This window comes from Amblyraja radiata, chromosome 9 (genome assembly GCF_010909765.2).
Source record: "Amblyraja radiata isolate CabotCenter1 chromosome 9, sAmbRad1.1.pri, whole genome shotgun sequence".
NCBI lineage: Eukaryota > Metazoa > Chordata > Chondrichthyes > Rajiformes > Rajidae > Amblyraja > Amblyraja radiata.
Window position 1 is genome coordinate 7,204,093 of NC_045964.1, and position 17,635 is coordinate 7,221,727.

Sequence of the window (17,635 nt, forward strand, 5' to 3'; positions counted from 1 at the left end):
GCAAGGTTTTTTTCAGCAATTTAATTAAATACACAATTTATTATTAGAAAGATGATATTTGGGGCAAAGTGTCCAGAGGTCTGAGCCCCAGTGGTGCTATACACCAGTGACAGTCCCAGAGGTGTTGTACCCGTGACAGTGATAGACACCATCTCCGTGGAAGTCTCCAAGTATTGGCGTCCACCACAAACGAGGCAGTTCCAATATAATCAGTCCTCATAGAGCGTTCACTTCCAGAGCATCTGCATTATTCACTGTAACAGCTTACTGCCAATGCAAATGGCCTCCAGTAAAGGTTGCAACTTTCCAGTCACCTGGTGGTCTCCACTGCCTTGCATCTCCTGGAGTGAGATGGTCTCCCACCGTATTCCACATGGACCAAGCTCAGGAAAGACCAGGAGGTTCACTCTACCTTCCCCCGGCCTGTGGAACACGGTTTCTTGTGCTTGGACTCATCCCAACCCAGACGTGGAGTCCCTGGTCATCTCTCGCAGGGCCGGGAGCTGGGCTGCTCACATCCTCCGTCTCAGGGTCGCGCCCGGGGGCTGTTGGCGGCACCGTGGAGCTCCACCGTGTGCTCCTCCACCACGTCACCACTGATCACACTGCTGGATCAGAGGCATCATGCAGTCAGGAGGCCCAGCCTGCAGCAGGAAGAGGTGGTCCAGGAGATCCACCGACGTCGCTCTTTGCTCCACTTCATGGATCAGCATCCGGCCCAGGAAATCACGAAGGATCGGAGATACCTGCAACAGGACAACCTCCGGTCAAAGTCATTCCCAAATTGCGGGCCGACTGTTACGGCCAACTGTTTGGGACATCGATTACATTTCACAGCCCCTCCCTCTCTGGCACTCTTCAGGCCACCAGCTGAGACCTCTTCTGATCCACAGCCACACTCTCGCACATCACTGCCCACCACCTCAACTGTGCTCTCGAGTTGTTCTTTAAGTGGAAGGTGGTGGACAAATTGCATCTCCCCTCTGTCTGATGATCCCATGACTTTCCTGAGGTTTGTCAAATCCTTCAAGCCTAGTACTAGTTGAGGAAGGACATTCTTGCTATTGAAGGAGTACAGCATAGGTTCACAAGGTTAATTCCCGGGATGGCTGGACTGTCATATGCTGTGAGAATGGAGTGGCTGGGCTTGCACACTCTGGAGTTTAGAAGGATGAGAGGGTATCTTATTGAAACATTGTTAAGGGTTTGGGCATGCTAGAGGCAGGAATCATGTTCCTGATGTTGGGGGAGTTCAGAACCAGGGGCCACAGTTTAAGAATAAGGGTTAAGCCATTTAGAACGGAGACGAGGAAACACTTTTTCACGCAGAAAGTTGTGAATCTGTGGAATTCTCTGACTCAGAGGGCGGTGGAGGCCAGTTCTCTGGATGCTTTCAAGAGAGAGCTCGATAGGGCTCTGAAAGATAGCGGAGTCAGGGGATATGGGGAGAAGGCAGGAACGGGGTACTGATTGTGGATGATCAGCCATGATCACATTGAATGGTGGTGCTGAATGAACGAAGGGCTGAATGGCCTCCTCCTGCACCTATTGTCTATTGTCGATAGTTACTGGGCTCTCAGTACTTCACATAGCTGACAATGGATATCCTCTAGTGTAATAAACCTGTTAAGAGCAGTTAACATGGGAAAGCTTAAGAACCATAATTTACTGACAAAGTAACAGAGGCAGATGGTGCTCCCTGTTATTGTGCTGCAGAGGGCACATAAAACTTCAGGTAAATCCTGGTATCTGAAGAGGGCTAAAGGAATCAAGGGATATGGGGAAAAGGCAGAAACGGGGCACTGATTTTAGATGATCAGCCATGATCATATTGAATGCCGGTGCTGGCTCGAAGGGCTGAAGGGCCTACTCCTGGACCTATTTTTCTATGTTTCTATGGAAAGGCAGAAGTTCATGAATTCATCAATGATAGGAGCAGAATTAGGCCATTCGCCCATCAAGTCTACTCTGCCGTTCAATCATGGCTGATCTACCTTCCACTCCTAACCCCATTCTCCTGCCTTCTCCCCACAATCCCTGACACCCGTACTTATCAAGAACCCATTTATTTCCGCCTTGGTGAAAATACCCATTGACGTGGCCTCCACAGCCTTCAGTGGCAAACAATTCCACAGATTCACCACCCTCTGATTAAAGAAATTCCTTCTCATCATCTTCCTAAAGGAACATCCTTGACTCCTGAGGGCAGCAGCTGTGCACTTGCTAATATTCTGGAGAACATCCAGCCTGCCCTGATGTCCTCAGGGATTGTCCACCTCAGGCCAGAGATCGAGGCCTCGTGTGGACCCAGGTCTGGAGCGTAGGGTTGGATTCTCGGGACTGCTCCATCCACTGCGACAAAGCTGTAACCCCACACAGAGTACTGACCATGTGATCCAGCCTCAGCCTGGGAGCAGGGTAGTCTCGGAGCATTTTCATGGCGTCCACGGGGTTATCGCTGAAGTAGGGAGGTTCTCCGTCGACCATTTCCATCACCATAATCCCCAGTGACCAGATATCCACCTGCAACATGAAGGGACAGTCTCACGCTCCACTCCCGGCCTGAACGCTCGGTGCACTGTTGCTCAACAGGACCATGCTTCCTTCTAACGCTCACCCCCCACACGTCTCCCTGCTGCAAGGGCGCTCGGACTGACTCCACCACAAAGCCCAGAGCCTCTTTGGCTGCCACCTCCCTGCTCCCCACTCGACTCAGCCTCTGTCAGGCCTGTGATGCCCGCAAACCCTCTTTGCACATTAGTTCACATCAGTCTGAAGAAGGGTCCAGTCCCGAAACATCACCTGTCCATTCCCTCTACTGATGCACTAAGTTCAACCGCTAGAATTTGCTGTGGTTCCAAAGATAGTGAATCTATTGGCTCTACTGTGTAGACATTTAGTTTAGTTTAGAGATACAGCGCAGAAACCGAGTCTGCACCAACCTCGATCACTGCACATTAACCCTATCCTACTCAAACTGGGGGCATTTTATACTTATGCCAAGCCAATTAACCTACAAACCTGTATATCTTTGGAGTGTGGGAGGAAACCAAAGATCTCGGAGAAAACCAACGCGGGTCACGGGGAGAACGTACAAACTCCGTACAGACAGTAGCCGCAGTCAGGATCGAACTCTGGGTCTCCGGCGCTGCAAGTGCCGTAAGGAAGCAACTCTACCGCTCTGCAAGCATCAAGCATTTGGTGCCTTGCTCGAGATTCCAGCATCTGCAGCTCCTTGTGTCTCCTGTTTACACCCTGACCCGCTGGAGAGCAGAAACCATTCACTCCACCCCTTGTCCCTGTGGCCTAATGTCTCAGAGCCTCCATCTTCCACCCGCTCACATCATCCTACACTCCAGCTCTGTCCCCCTCCACAGCCCATCATTACCCATCCCAGTTTGAACAGAATGGAGTTTAACCCTTCTGTCTTTTACTTTTTCAGTTCAGTTTATTGTCACGTGTACCGAGATACAGTGAAAAGCTTTTGTTGCGCGCTAACCAGTTAGCAGAAAGACAATACATGATTACAATCGAGCCATTTACAGTGTGCCGACACATGTTAAGGGAATAGCGTTTAGTGCAAGGTAAAGCCAGTAAAGTCCGATCAAGGATTGTCCGAGGGACATCAAAGAGGTAGATAGTAGTTCAGCACTGCACTCTGGTTGTGGTAGGATGATTCATCCGAATACATTATTCTCTTCAACTTTCCCATTTCCCTTCATGCTGCTATCCTCTCCCTCACCTTCCTCCAAGCACACAGACTATAACATCTGATTACTATCTAAATGGCGTCAGGTTGGGAAAAGGGGAAGTACAACGGGATCTAGGGGTCCTTGTTCATCAGTCTATGAAAGTAAGCATGCAGGTACAAAGAAGTGAAGAAAGCGAATGGCATGTTGGCCTTTATAACAAGAGGAATCGAATATAGGAGCAAAGAAGTCCTTCTGCAGTTGTACAGGGCCCTAGTGAGACCACATCTGGAGCATTGTGTGCAGATTTGGTCCCCTAATTTGAGGAAGGACATTCTTGCTATTGAGGGAGTGCAGAGTAGGTTTACAAGGTTAATTCCCGGGATGGCGGGACTGTCATATGCTGAGAGAATGGAGCAACTGGGCTTGTACACTCTGGAGTTTAGAAGGATGAGAGGATATCTCATTGAAACATATAAGATTGTTAAGGGCTTGGACACACTAGAGGCAGGAAACATGTTCCCAATGTTGAGGGAGTCCAGAACCAGGGGCCACAGTTTAAGAATAAGGAGTAAGCCATTTAGAACGGAGATGAGGAAACACTTTTTCACACAGAGAGTGGTGAATCTGTTGAATTCTCTGCCTCAGAGGGCGGTGGAGGCAGGTTCTCTGGATGCTTTCAAGCGAGAGCTAGATAGGGCTCTTAAAAATAGCGGAATCAGGGGATATGGGGAGAAGGCAGGAACGGGGTACTGATTGGGGATGATCAGCCATGATCACATTGAATGGCGGGTGCTGGCTCGAAGGGACAAATGGCCTACTCCTGCACGTATTGTCTATTGTCTATCTATCCACCCAATACCACTCCATTTCGATAAGCAATCTATGAGGTTCTATCTACCTCATTGGCGACCCTCAGACTATCCTTGTTTGGACTTTCCTGGCTTTACCTTGCACTAAACGTTATTCCCTTATAGTGTATCCATAAGCTGTGATCATGTATTGTCTTTCCACTGACTGGATAGCAGGCAACAAAAGCTTTTCACCGTACCTCGGTACACGTGGCAATAAACTAAACCATAATGACTCCTCTCTGACTTTTCATGTAGAGCACACATGAACTGGCAACTCAATAAGGGACAAAAGGACAAAATAAGGGACAAATTCCCGACGGCAATTCGTTGACCGACTGGGCCGTGTCTGAGTGAATGATAGGTTGTCCCGGGTGCTGGACTGCACACAAAGCCCAGCCGGCGGGCCAGCTGAGGAGTTTTGGCCCGGCACCCCGTCCAACTCGTGAACCGATGATCGGCCGTGAGAAGGAGGGGTGGAGGTGTCGGCGGTATGCGAAGGTCCGAAGGTCGGACAGCTGGCCGGGCTGCCGACCGACGGGACAATGGGCGAGGCGCTGCTGCTGCACTCCATGGGCTGCACTACGTCGGGACGGGTGAGGCGGGGCTAGATTCGGCGCTCCGACCTGACAGTCCCCTCGACCTGAGTCGTAGCGTCAAATATGGGACAAGGGCGGTCCCGTATGGGACAAACCAATTTAGCCCAATGTATGGGATGTCCCAGATAATACGGAACAGGTGGCAACCCTATTAGTTACGCTACCCACTTCCGCTAAGGATCGCCAGCCCCTGTAGTACATCACCGCCAACATCTGCAACATAGCGTGGGATACCTCTGGCCCATACGGTAACCGGGCAATCACTTCCGGAGCCATCCAGTACGGTGTTCCAACTAAAGATCTCCGCCTCGGGATCTCCTCGCTTACTTGCGCACAGAATCCAAAATCTGAAAGCTTAACCTGAGAGGGAGAAAAGATAGAATGAGAACAAGCCAAAGAAAATGTCACAGCAGATTTAGATGAAAGGGAAAGGGTACATGGATAGGACAGGCTTGGAGGGACATGGGCCAGACACAGGCAGGTGGGACGAGTGTGGATGGGATATGTTGGCCGGTGTGGGCAAGTTGGGCCGAAGGGACTGTTTCCACACTGTATCACTCTATGACTCTATGATTCTATGAAAGAATGAGGAGAACACGAGCAAGGGAGGGTGAGAGAGCGCTGATATAAGAGCGCGGATATGAGAGCGAGGATATGAGAGTGAGGATATGAGAACACGGATATGAGAGTGAGGATATGAGAACACGGATATGAGAGTGCGGATATGAGAACACGGATATGAGAGTGAGGATATGAGAGTGCGGATATGAGAGTGAGGATATGAGAGTGCGGATATGAGAGTGAGGATATGAGAGTGCGGATATGAGAGTGAGGATATGAGAGTGTGGATATGAGAGTGTGGATATGAGAGTGAGGATATGAGAGTGTGGATTTGAGAGTGTGGATATGAGAGTGTGGATTTGAGAGTGAGGATATGAGTGCGGATATGAGAGTGAGGATATGAGAGTGAGGATATGAGAGTGAGGATATGAGAGTGTGGATATGAGAGTGAGGATATGAGAGTGAGGATATGAGTGTGGATATGAGAGTGAGGATATGAGAGTGAGGATATGAGAGTGTGGATATGAGAGTGAGGATATGAGAGTGAGGATATGAGAGTGAGGATATGAGAGTGTGGATATGAGAGTGTGGATATGAGAGTGAGGATATGAGAGTGTGGATATGAGTGTGGATATGAGAGTGAGGATATGAGAGTGAGGATATGAGAGTGTGGATATGAGAGTGAGGATATGAGAGTGAGGATATGAGAGTGAGGATATGAGTGCGGATATGAGAGTGAGGATATGAGAGTGAGGATATGAGAGTGAGGATATGAGAGTGTGGATATGAGAGTGCGGATATGAGAGTGCGGATATGAGAGTGAGGATATGAGAGTGCGGATATGAGAGTGAGGATATGAGAGTGACAGAGCAAGGGAGCAATACAGAGCGGGTTCTACAAAACAATGGATAAAGCTGCTATCAATGTGTGTGCAGAAATCCATTCCATTTCCCTCACGGGGCCAGTGGAGGGACTGGTGGGGACTTGATTCTCTTCTCCCAATGCCCTCCACCCCAAACCATGGCTGGGTCTTTGCCCAGACTGATGCAGCACTGATGGGCAGATGGCTGCCTGCCTTGCCACTGTTGTAAGTGAACAAAGCTCAAAGCCTCAATGCAAAGCAGGGCGGCGCAGTGGCACAGCGGGAGAGCTACGACTGCCTTACTGCGCCAGAGACCCGGGTTCCATCCTGACCACGAGTGCTGCCTGTGTGGAGTTTGCACGTTCTGCCTGGGTCACTGGGTGGGTTTTCTCTGAGATCTTCGGTTTCCTCCCACACTGCAAAGACGTACAGATGTGTGGGTAAATATGGCTTGGTAGATATGTAAAAATTGTCCCTACTGTGTGTAGGATGGTGTAAATGTGCGGGGATCGCTGGTCGGTGCGGACTCGGTGGGCCGAAGGGCCTGTTTCCGCGCTGTATCTCTAAACTAAACTAAAGTTAAAGTGCCCTCGTCTGCCTGTCACAATCCATATCCCACTACTAGAGTGATAGTCATACAATGTGCAAACAGGCCCTTCGGCCCAGCTTGCCCATGCCCTCCAAGGTGCCCATATATACTCTTCCCCCTGTCTGCATTTGGTCCATACATTTGGTCCTCTAAACCTTTCCTATCCATGTAACTGCTTTTTAAAAGTTGTTATAGTTTCTGCCCCCACTACTTCCTCCGGCAGCTCGTTCTGTACACCTACATATTCTCTGCACTTCCATGTGTCTATCTAAAAGCCTCTTAAATGCCACTATCATATCTGCTTCCACCACCACCCCTGGCAATGTGTTCCAGGCCCCCACCCCTTCTGTGTAAAAAAACTTCCCGGCACATCTCCATTAAACTAACCCCCTCTCATCTTTTAACTATGCCATGTTCTGTTCGATATTTCCACCTTAGGAGAAATGTTCTGATTGTCTACCCTATCTACGCCTCTCATAATTTTATATACTTCTTTCAAGTTTCCCTCAACTTCCGACGTTCCACAGAAAACAATCCAGGTTTTCCCTCTCTTTGTAGCTGAAATCCTGGCAGCATTTTGGTAAACTTCCCTGTCTAAAGCCTCAATATACTTCCTGCAAAGGGGCGACCAGAAATGCAAACAATACTTCAAACGTGGTCTACCAAAGTCCCATGGAGCTGCATCATGACTTCCTGACTTTATAAAGCCCTGAGTAATACAGGCAAGTACACCATTCACTTTCTCTATCTACTTGGGGTTTTTTTTGTTTGGTTTTTTTTTTAGTCTTTTTATTAGAGGCAGGTACATGTCATATTAAAAACATTTCATGTATATCATTCCTACGGCTTCTAGTATTTTTTTTTATATAGATAGAAAATAAGAAAGAGAAATTTAAAAAAAAAGGAAAAAGCATGATAAAGAAGAATGGAATAATTTACTAAAAATACAACATTGGAAATAAGTTCGTAAATTATAAAGTATAACTTTTCATCTAATCCTTAATTCGAGTTTCAGTCAGGTTCACCCTATCTACTTGTGCTGCCACCTTCAACGAGCTATGAATTTGAACACCAAGATCCCTCTGCACATCAATGCTGTTAAGGGTCTTGTTAAGAGTGGGCCGAAGGGTCTGTTCCTATGCTGTTCCATGTTCTATGGAGACTGGAGGCTGGCCTCTTGGTAATCTGTACCTCACCTGACCACTAACACCATTGCACTCTGTGTAGGAAGGAACTGCAGATGCTGGTTTACACCGAAGATAGACACAAAAAGCTGGAGAAATTCAACTGGACAGGCAGCATCTCTGGAGCGAAGGGATGGGCGACGTTTCGGGTCGGGTCTGAGGAAAGGTCGGGACCAGAAACGTCACCCATTCCTTCTCTCCAGCGATGCTGCCTGTCTGTCCCGCTGAGTTACTCCTGCGTTTTGTGTCCGTCCGCTGCCCTTGGCCCAGGGCCGCTGGTCCTTACCCTCCCATCAAGTGTCAGCAGAATGGAGGAGCTCTTGATGTCCCTGTGGATCACACCCTGGGAATGCAGGTAAGCCAACGCCTTCAATACGGACAGGCAAACGGTCGCGATCTGCTGCTCGTTCAACCTGTACCAGTGATTTAATGCAGAAAAATGAGAGGGCAGTGAGTGTGTGTGGCATTATCAGCCGTAGACAGAAAACCACAGTGTGCAGTGTGCCTGCAATAAGAACAGAAAACGCTGCCAACACTCAGCAGGCCGGGCGGTATCTGTGGAGAGAGAAACAATACACAATAGACAATAGGTGCAGGAGGAGGCCATTCAGCCAGGAACGGGGTACTGATTGTGGATGATCACATTGAATGATCACTTTGAATTGCGGTGCTGGCTTGAAGGGCCGAATGGCCTACTCCACGACAGTAGAGGGAGGAGTAATACAGCTTGGCAGCCACAGGGAAGAAGGATCTCCTGTGACGTTCTGTCCTGCATCTTGGTGGAACCAGTAAAACGACAAAACCATCACAAGTCTTTTCTGTGTAGGAAGGAACTGCAGATGCTGGTTTACACCGAAGATAGACACAAAATGTTGGAGTAACTCAGCGGGATAGGCAGCATCTCTAGAGAGAAGGAATCAGGCTGAAGAAGGGTGTCGGCCCGAAACGTCAGACATTCCTTCTCTCCAGAGATGCTGCCTGTCCGATTCTTTCCTTGTCTCTATGTGCATGAACTCATTGCAAAACCACCTCTCTCGGATTGACAATGGTGTTGGTGGTAATGATAGGGTCGGCTCTGTGCTGTTAGAAAGCTGGCGGGCGGGACTGGGTGACAGTCTGTCTGTTCGGGAGCTGATAATCCAGGGACAAGGAGGTGATTATAAGAAATGTCTGGGATGTGGAATAAACGCTGACTGAAGGTCCTGCCTGGCTGCTGAAAGATGCACGATGTCTGGAACACACAAACACCTCAAGCCACAGCAGGCAAATTGTCTGTGAGATTCCTGGCAATCATTCCACTCATTTTACATACTCAACTGAAATTAACATGAAGGGATGTCGGAAGTTTCAGTGCCTGGTTCTCAGTTCCCTGGCATCAAGCTATCTATCTTGCAGTGTGTGCCCTGCTATATTTCAATTGATTTTCAGTTGATAAAGATTACTCATCTGACAACTCTCAATTCAACAGCTAGAATTTGCTATGGTTCCAAAGATGGTGAATCTATCAGCTGTACTGTATCAACATTTAGTTTAGTTTAGAGATACGGCGCGGAAACAGGCCCTTCAGCCCACCGAGTCCGCACCGAGCCCGCGATCCCCGCACACTGACACCATCCCACACACACCAGGGACAATTTTACATTTACACCAAGCCAATTAACCTACAAACCTGTACGTCTTTGGAGTGTGGGAGGAAACCGAAGATCTCAGAGAAAAACCCACGCAGGTCACGGGGAGAACGTACAAACTCCGTACAGACAGCACCCGTGGTCGGGATCAAACCCGGGTCTCCTGTACTGTTAGGCTGTAGCTCTACCTCTATGCTACCGTGCCACCCCAACATATTTTCTATATTGGAATAATCAAACCCATACGGTAGGTATGTTGCAAAACTTACCTTCAGCGGCGCTGCAGTTCTGCAGCTGCCCGTGTGCGCGACTTTGGCGCCTTTGAGAGGGGGGCGGGTTTAAAACGCGATTTTCTCTAGGCTGTTGAAATCGATGTTGTTCAGCCTACTTAATTGCTGACGAAAAATCGCTGCAAAATTCGTTCGCTGAAGGTATTTTTAAACTAAATTGGGTTATTTAATTGTTATAGTAAATTAAAAATCATCCTCTAAAGCCGCGAACCCCGACAACGGGACGGATCTCATGTAGGGGACAACGCATGGTAGGTTGTTTATTTTTACATTAAAAAGGGCTTCTTAAGATCCCTTTATACAACATTTTATGTTGCGAGTAGCTGACTTGGGGGCCCATTTGAACCGGCAGTATCTTTCATGCCGACATGGGGTACAAATTCACCACAATGGCAGCGTTCTAAACCAGCACGTTCCACAGAATCCCATTTAATGGCTGATTTAAATGGCCATTAATTTACAGCAATTGAACACTAAATCCCTTCCATTTGGCCTATAAATTAATGTCAATGAGATTTAAAAATCATGTTTTATTGTGAATTCTTGTGTGAATGTTCTTTGGACACTTAGGCTATTTAAAAATGTTAATATTTCCTTAAGAAATGGATAGATGTTTAGATCTAGTAATTGAATTTTGGAATTAGCTACAATTGGGTAACTAACTAATTATATACTTTAATTTCAGGTCATCCAAGTAAGATTGTTTAATATTTGTTTCAGAATGCTTCAATCTATAATAACTGAACATTTCTTTCAGTTCTCTTAATTTTTAATAAAGTTATGGGCTTTTGACTGTCCTCGATCACAGCTTTTGTGTTAAGTCAATGGAAAAGCAATAGGGAACAAGATGCTAATTTCCGAGTATGAAAATGGTCATAACTGAAGATATGAAAGTGAATTAGGTGTCGAATTAAACTTCTTTTTATGCTTTATCTGATGAGATAAATTGCAGACTTGATTTTTTAAATCTCAAAATTTTGTAACATTGCTACATACAGTACTCCACGATGGTCACTTCCATGTTCATGTTAAACATTATAAAGTTATATATTAAATAATGTTTGCTGCACGGCAGTAAGTAGTGGAACTCAATTATTTCAGGCCCTTTGAGGTCACACAATCCAAGACCCTGAAGCTGCGAATACTCAGTTCAGTTTCAGTTTAGTTTCACAAGTTCACAAGTTATAGGAGTAGAATTGGGCCATTCGACCCATCGAGTCCACTCCGCCATTCAATCATGGCTGATCTCTGCCTTCTAATCCCATTTTCCTGCCTTCTCCCCATAACCCTTGACACCCGTTCTAATCTAGAACTTGTCTATCTCTGCCTTAAAAATATCCACTGTCTTGGACTCCACAGCCCTCTGTGGCAATGTGTTCCAAACAGGTTAACTACCCTCTGACTAAAGAAGTTCTTCCTCACCTCCTTTCTAAAAGAGCGCCCTTTAATTCTGAGGCTGTGGAGGCCAAGTCAGCGAATATTTTTTTCAGGCAGAGATAGACAAGTTCTTGATGAGAATGGGTGTCAAGGGTTATGGGGGAGAAGGCAGGAAAATGGGATTAGGAGGCGGAGACCAGCAATGCTTGAATAGCAGAGTAGACTCGATGGGCCGAATGGCCTAATTTTGAAGCTATGACCCCCCACAGTACTCCAAATGCAGCCAGTGCCTTGAAGACCCTCCGCACTCTTGAGCATTACAATCTCTGTTTTTGATTTCCAGTCCTCTTGATATAAATGCTAGCATTGAATTTGCCTTCCTTACTACCCATTCGATTTACGAATTAACTTTTTGGGAATCCTGTACCAGCATTCCCAAGTCCCTTTACTGTCACGTGTACAGAGGTACTGTGAAAAGCTTTTGTTGTGTGCAAACCAGCCAACGGAAAGACAATACATGATTACAATCGAGCCAGTATACAGATACATGATATGGGAATAACGTTTAGTGCAAGGTAAAGCCAGTAAAATCCGATCAAAGATATTCCGAGGGTCCCCGATGAGGTAGATAGTAGTTCAGGACTGCTCTCTGGTTGTGGTAGGATGATTCAGTTGCCTGATATCAGCTGGGAAAAACTGTCCCTGAAACTGCCCCGGAATCACACTTCTGTACCTTTTCCCTGATGGGAGAGGGGAGACGAGGTAGTGGTCGGGATGTGACGCTTCCTTGATTATGCTGCTGGCCTTGCAAAGGCAGCGTGAGGTATAAATGGAGTCCATGGAAGGGAGGTCGGTTTGTGTGATGGTCTGGGCTCCATCCACAATTTGCTGCAATTTCTTGCGGTCTTGGATGGAGCTGTTCCCAAACCAATGCATCTGCTTTGGTGCCACCTCCTGCACCCACACACAACTGACTGACTTCATCCACTTCACCACCAACTTCCATCCGGCACTCCAATACACCTGGACGATTTCCGACACTTCCCTACCATTCCTTGACCTCACCATCTCCATCGCAGGGGACAGACTCCTGACCGACATACATTACAAACCCACTGACTCACATGGCTATCTGGACTACACGTCTTCCCACCCTGCCCCCTGCAAAGACTCCATCCCCTACTCCCAATTCCTCCGCCTACGCCGCATCTGTTCCCAGGACGAGACATTTCATACCAGGGCATCGGAAATGTCCTCGTTCTTCAGGGAACGGGGATTCCCCTCCGCCACCATAGATGAGGCTCACACCAGGGTCTCATCCATACCCCGCAACACTGCTCTCTCTCCCCATCCCCGCACACGCAACAAGGGCAGAGTCCCTCTGGTCCTCACCTTTCACCCCACCAGCCGGCAAATACAACACATAATCCTCCGCCATTTCCGCCACCTCCAACGTGACCCCACCACTCGCCACATCTTCCCATCTCCCCCAATGTCTGCCTTCCGCAAAGACCGCTCCCTCCGCAACTCCCTCGTCAATTCTTCCCTTCCCTCCCGCACCACCCCCTCCCCGGGCACTTTCCGTTGCAACCGCAAGAAATGCAACACCTGTCCCTTCACCTCCCCCCTCGACTCCATTCAAGGTCCCAAGCAGTCGTTCCAGGTGCGACAAAGGTTCACCTGTATCTCCTCCAACCTCATCTACTGCATCCGCTGCTCTAGATGTCAGCTCATTTACATCGGTGAGACCAAGCGTAGGTTGGGCGATCGTTTCGCCGAACACCTCCGCTCAGTCCGCAATAACCTACCTGACCTCCCGGTGGCTCAGCACTTCAACTCCCCCTCCCAGTCCCAATCCGACCTCTCTGTCCTGGGTCTCCTCCATTGCCAGAGTGAGCAACAGCGGAAATTGGAGGAACAGCACCTCATATTCCGTCTGGGGTCCTTGCGTCCTTATGGCATTAACATTGAATTCTCCCAATTTGGCTAGCCCGTGCTGTCTCCTCCCCTTCCTTAACCCTCTAGCTGTCTCCTCCCACCCTCCCATCCGCCCGCCCTCGGGCTCCTCCTCCTCCTCCCCTTTTCCTTCTTTCTTTCCCCACCCCCCATCAGTCTAAAGAAGGGTTTCGGCCCGAAACGTCGCCTATTTCCTTCGCTCCATAGATGCTGCTGCACCCGCTGAGTTTCCCCAGCAATTGTGTGTACCTTCGATATTCCAGCATCTGCAGTTCCCTTTTGAACACATCTGCATTTCTGCATTGCCCTGAGTCATCCCATTACATTTGTACTTGTAAATGCCACAATGCTGATTATGCAGGGAAACAGATTGTGACTGCTTATCTGATACATCTACCAACAGAGACACAAGAGACTGCCAAGTTCCTCCAGTAATTTGTTTTACAGCATCCATACAGCTATCTGTCCATCTGCAGTCAACAATTGTGAATTTAAACAAGGATTTGGCCACGGAGTCAAATGGGCGTCACGGTGGCGCAGCGGTAGAGTTGCTGCCTTAAAGCACTTGCAGCGCCGGAGACCCGGGTTCGATCCCGACTACGGATGCTGTCTGTACGGAGTTTGTACATTCTCAACCGTAATCTGTGTGGATTTTCTCCGAGATCTTCGGTTTCCTCCCACACTCCCAAGACGTACAGGTTTGTAGGTTAATTGACTATACATATAAATGTAAAAATAGTTCCTAGTGTGTGCAGGATAGTGTTAATGTGCGGGGATCATTGGTCGGCACGGACTCAGTGGGCCGAAGGGCCTGTTTCCGCACTGTATCTCTAATCTAAACATTACAAGCTTGTAAATGGCAAACAGTAATGTTAAACCTACAGCGTGTGGGAAACCTAACGTTGAAGGCCACCTAACCACAAACGCAGAGCAGGACCATTGGCCTTGGTACCTTCTGGACAAATGATAGTGTAATGAAGAAGTGGGCTCCTGCCTTCACTATCACAAAGCTGAGGGAAGGGGTGTTTACAGATCATAAGTGATAGGAGCAGAATTAGGCCATTCGGCCCATCGTCTACTCCGCCAGTCAATCATGGCTGATCTATCTCTCCCTCTCAACCCCATTCTCCTGCCTTCTCCCCATAACCCCGACACCCGTACTAATCAAGAATCTAGAGCAGAGGGGGAAGGCATATATCTTTGTTGCCTCTCACAGCCCTGCTGGTTGTGGGGACTGAGAGGGTGGAAAGCTGCTTTGTTCTGTGCACACACACGCACGCACACACGCACACACGCTCACACGTGAAATTTAAACCTTCACACCACCAAAAATGTGGTGGATGCAAATGTGTTTGTGCTTTCAAAAGGGAACAGGGCAGGACACAAAATGGTGCAGTAACTCAGCGGGACAGGCAGCATTCCCATTCCCACCCTGACCTTTCTGTCCTGGGCCTCCTCCACTGTCAGAGTGAGGCCCAACACAAATTGGAGGAACAGCACCTCATATTTCTCTTGGGCAATTTACAACTCAGTGGTATGAATATTGATTTCTCTAACTTCAAGTAACCCTTCCATCCCCTCACTCTCCATCCCTCCTCCAACTAAGTAATTGGGCTAAGTTCAAAGTTGTCTTGTTGAGTCTCATTGGCTGTAACTCATTTTCATTTAGGCCACAACTAACAATGGCCTGTTTCCTTTATCATCATTACTTTTTGCATATCTTTCATTCATTTGTTCTAAATCTCTCGATATCACCGTCTATATTTCCCGTTTCGATGACAATAGACAATAGGTACAGGAGTAGGCCATTCGGCCCTTCGAGGCAGAGAATTCCCCAGACCCACAACTCTCTGTGAGAAAAAGTGTTTCCTCGTCTCTGTTCTAAATGGCTTACCCCATATTCTTAAACTGTGGCCCCTGGTTCTGGACTCCCCCAACATCGGGAACATGTTTCCTGCGTCTAGCGTGTCCAAACCCTTAATAATCTTACGCGTTTCAATAAGATCCTCTCTCATCCTTCCAAACTCCAGAGTGTACAAGCCCAGCCGCTCCATTCTCTCAGAATATGACAGTCCCGCCATCCCGGGAATTAACCTTGTAAACCTACGCTGCACTCCCTCAATAGTAAGAATGTCCTTCCTCAAATTAGGGGACCAAAACGGCAAACAATACTCCAAGTGTGGTCTCACTAGGGCTCTGTACAACTGCAGAAGGACCTCTTTGCTCCTATACTCAACTCCTCTTGTTATAAAGGCCAACATGCCATTCGCTTTCTTCACTGCCTGCTGCACCAACAGACCCCCAAACCCCCAGATCCCGTTCTACTTCCCCTTTTCCCAACTTGACGCCATTTAGATAGTAATCTGCCTTCCTATTTTTGATATCAGCCTGAAGAAGGGTCTTGACCCGAAACATCACCAATTCCTTCTCTCCAGAGATGCTGCCTGACCTGTTGAGTTACTCCAGCTTTTTATATCTATCTTAGCTCCGTGTTTCGATCCTCACTGCTCATAGTTACCATTCACCCTCCTGCTCAACAATTTTCTAAATCTGAGAAAAGTCCTAAGGATTCACCATTCTCAATGAGAAAAAAATAATCTCAAACCTGCGTTAAATGGACAGCCCATTAGTTTTAAACAGCGATTCTTAATTCCGCAAGAGAGAATCATCTCTCCACAATGGTAGTGGGGAAGGGAAAGCAATGCTGGTATTTATTTCAAGAAGGCTAGAATACAAAAACAGGGATGTAATGCTGGTTCTATAAGGCGCTGGTCAGGCCACATTTGGACTATTTTCAGCAATTATGGGCACCATATCTGAGGAAGGATGTGCTGGCTCTGGAGAGGGTCCAGAGGAGGTTAACAAGAATTATCACAGGAATGAGTGGGTTAACATATAATGAGCATTTGACGGCACTGGGCCTCTACTCACTGGAGATTAGAAGGATGAGGGGGTACATCATTGAAACTTACCGAATAGTGAAAGGCCTGGATAGAGTGGATGTGGAGAAGATGTTTCCACTAGTGGGAGCGTCTAGGACTAGAGGTCATTTAGATATAATTTAGATATAATTTAGATATAATTTTTAGATATAAAAAGAGGTCATAGCCTCAAATTTAAAGGATAGTCCTTTTGGAAGAAGATTAGGAGGAATTTATTTAGTCAGAGGGTGGTGAATCTGTGGAATTCATTGCCACAGAAGGCTGTGGAGGCCAAGTCAATGGATATTTTTAAGGCAGAGATAGATAGATTCTTGATTAGAACAGGTGTCAGTGGTTATGGGGAGAAGGCAGGAGAATGGGGTTAGGAGGGAGAGATAGATCATCATGATTGAATGGTAGAATAGACTTGATGGGCTGAATGGCCTAATTCTGCTCCTATCACTTATGGAAATGCTCAATAAGACGGTTCTCTATTCAGTTTGTATGCTGGGCTGGGCAGGGTTACCTGGTGCGTAGGATGATGTCGGTGAGGTCTCCACCCTGCAGTAGCTCCATCACAACCCATAGCTGGTCGCCCACGAGATGGCTGCTGTACATGTTGACCACATGCTCATGCCGGTAATCTCTCATAATCACCACCTGATGAACCAGGACATACAGCTGCTCAGTGACTACACCCACGGAACATCACTCTACCCCGAAACAGAGGACCCTCACCTCACTTACATACTCCCCTGATACATATCAATCCTCCCTCACCAACCTCTCAACCCACTGATCCCCCCTCATCACTGAATCCCTCCCCCATCATTTACCTGAACCTCACTGTCCTAACTGACCCAAACCAATGACCCCCTACACTGACCCGTGAACCCACTGACATTCCCATCGCTGACCCCCAGACCCACTTGTGCAACCCCTGAACCCACTCATGCTCCACCACTGGCCCAACACGCTGGCCTGTCAGTGACCCCCCTAACACAGTGACCCTCCCATCACTGACCCCTCACCGACCCCTCACTCATTGATTCCTCACTCACCCCCTTATTGACCCCCACTGACTCCTCACTCATTGACCTCTCACTGACCCCTCACTGACCCTCCCAT

At 47.8% G+C, this 17,635-nt stretch overlaps 1 protein-coding gene across 1 annotated transcript in view; it reads right to left on the minus strand.

The window, feature by feature from the left end:
* Positions 1–19: 19 nt before the first annotated feature.
* Positions 20–17,635, minus strand: part of LOC116976727 (serine/threonine-protein kinase PAK 5-like) — a 43,376-nt gene continuing 25,760 nt past the window's right edge. The window contains exons 5-9 of the mRNA XM_033026599.1: positions 17,034–17,167; positions 8,622–8,748; positions 5,374–5,499; positions 2,389–2,523; positions 20–746 (exon numbers count right to left, since the gene is read on the minus strand). Of these exons, the coding sequence (XP_032882490.1) occupies positions 591–746; positions 2,389–2,523; positions 5,374–5,499; positions 8,622–8,748; positions 17,034–17,167 (678 nt within the window). The 3' untranslated portion in view covers positions 20–590. The remainder of the gene's footprint in view (positions 747–2,388; positions 2,524–5,373; positions 5,500–8,621; positions 8,749–17,033; positions 17,168–17,635) is intronic.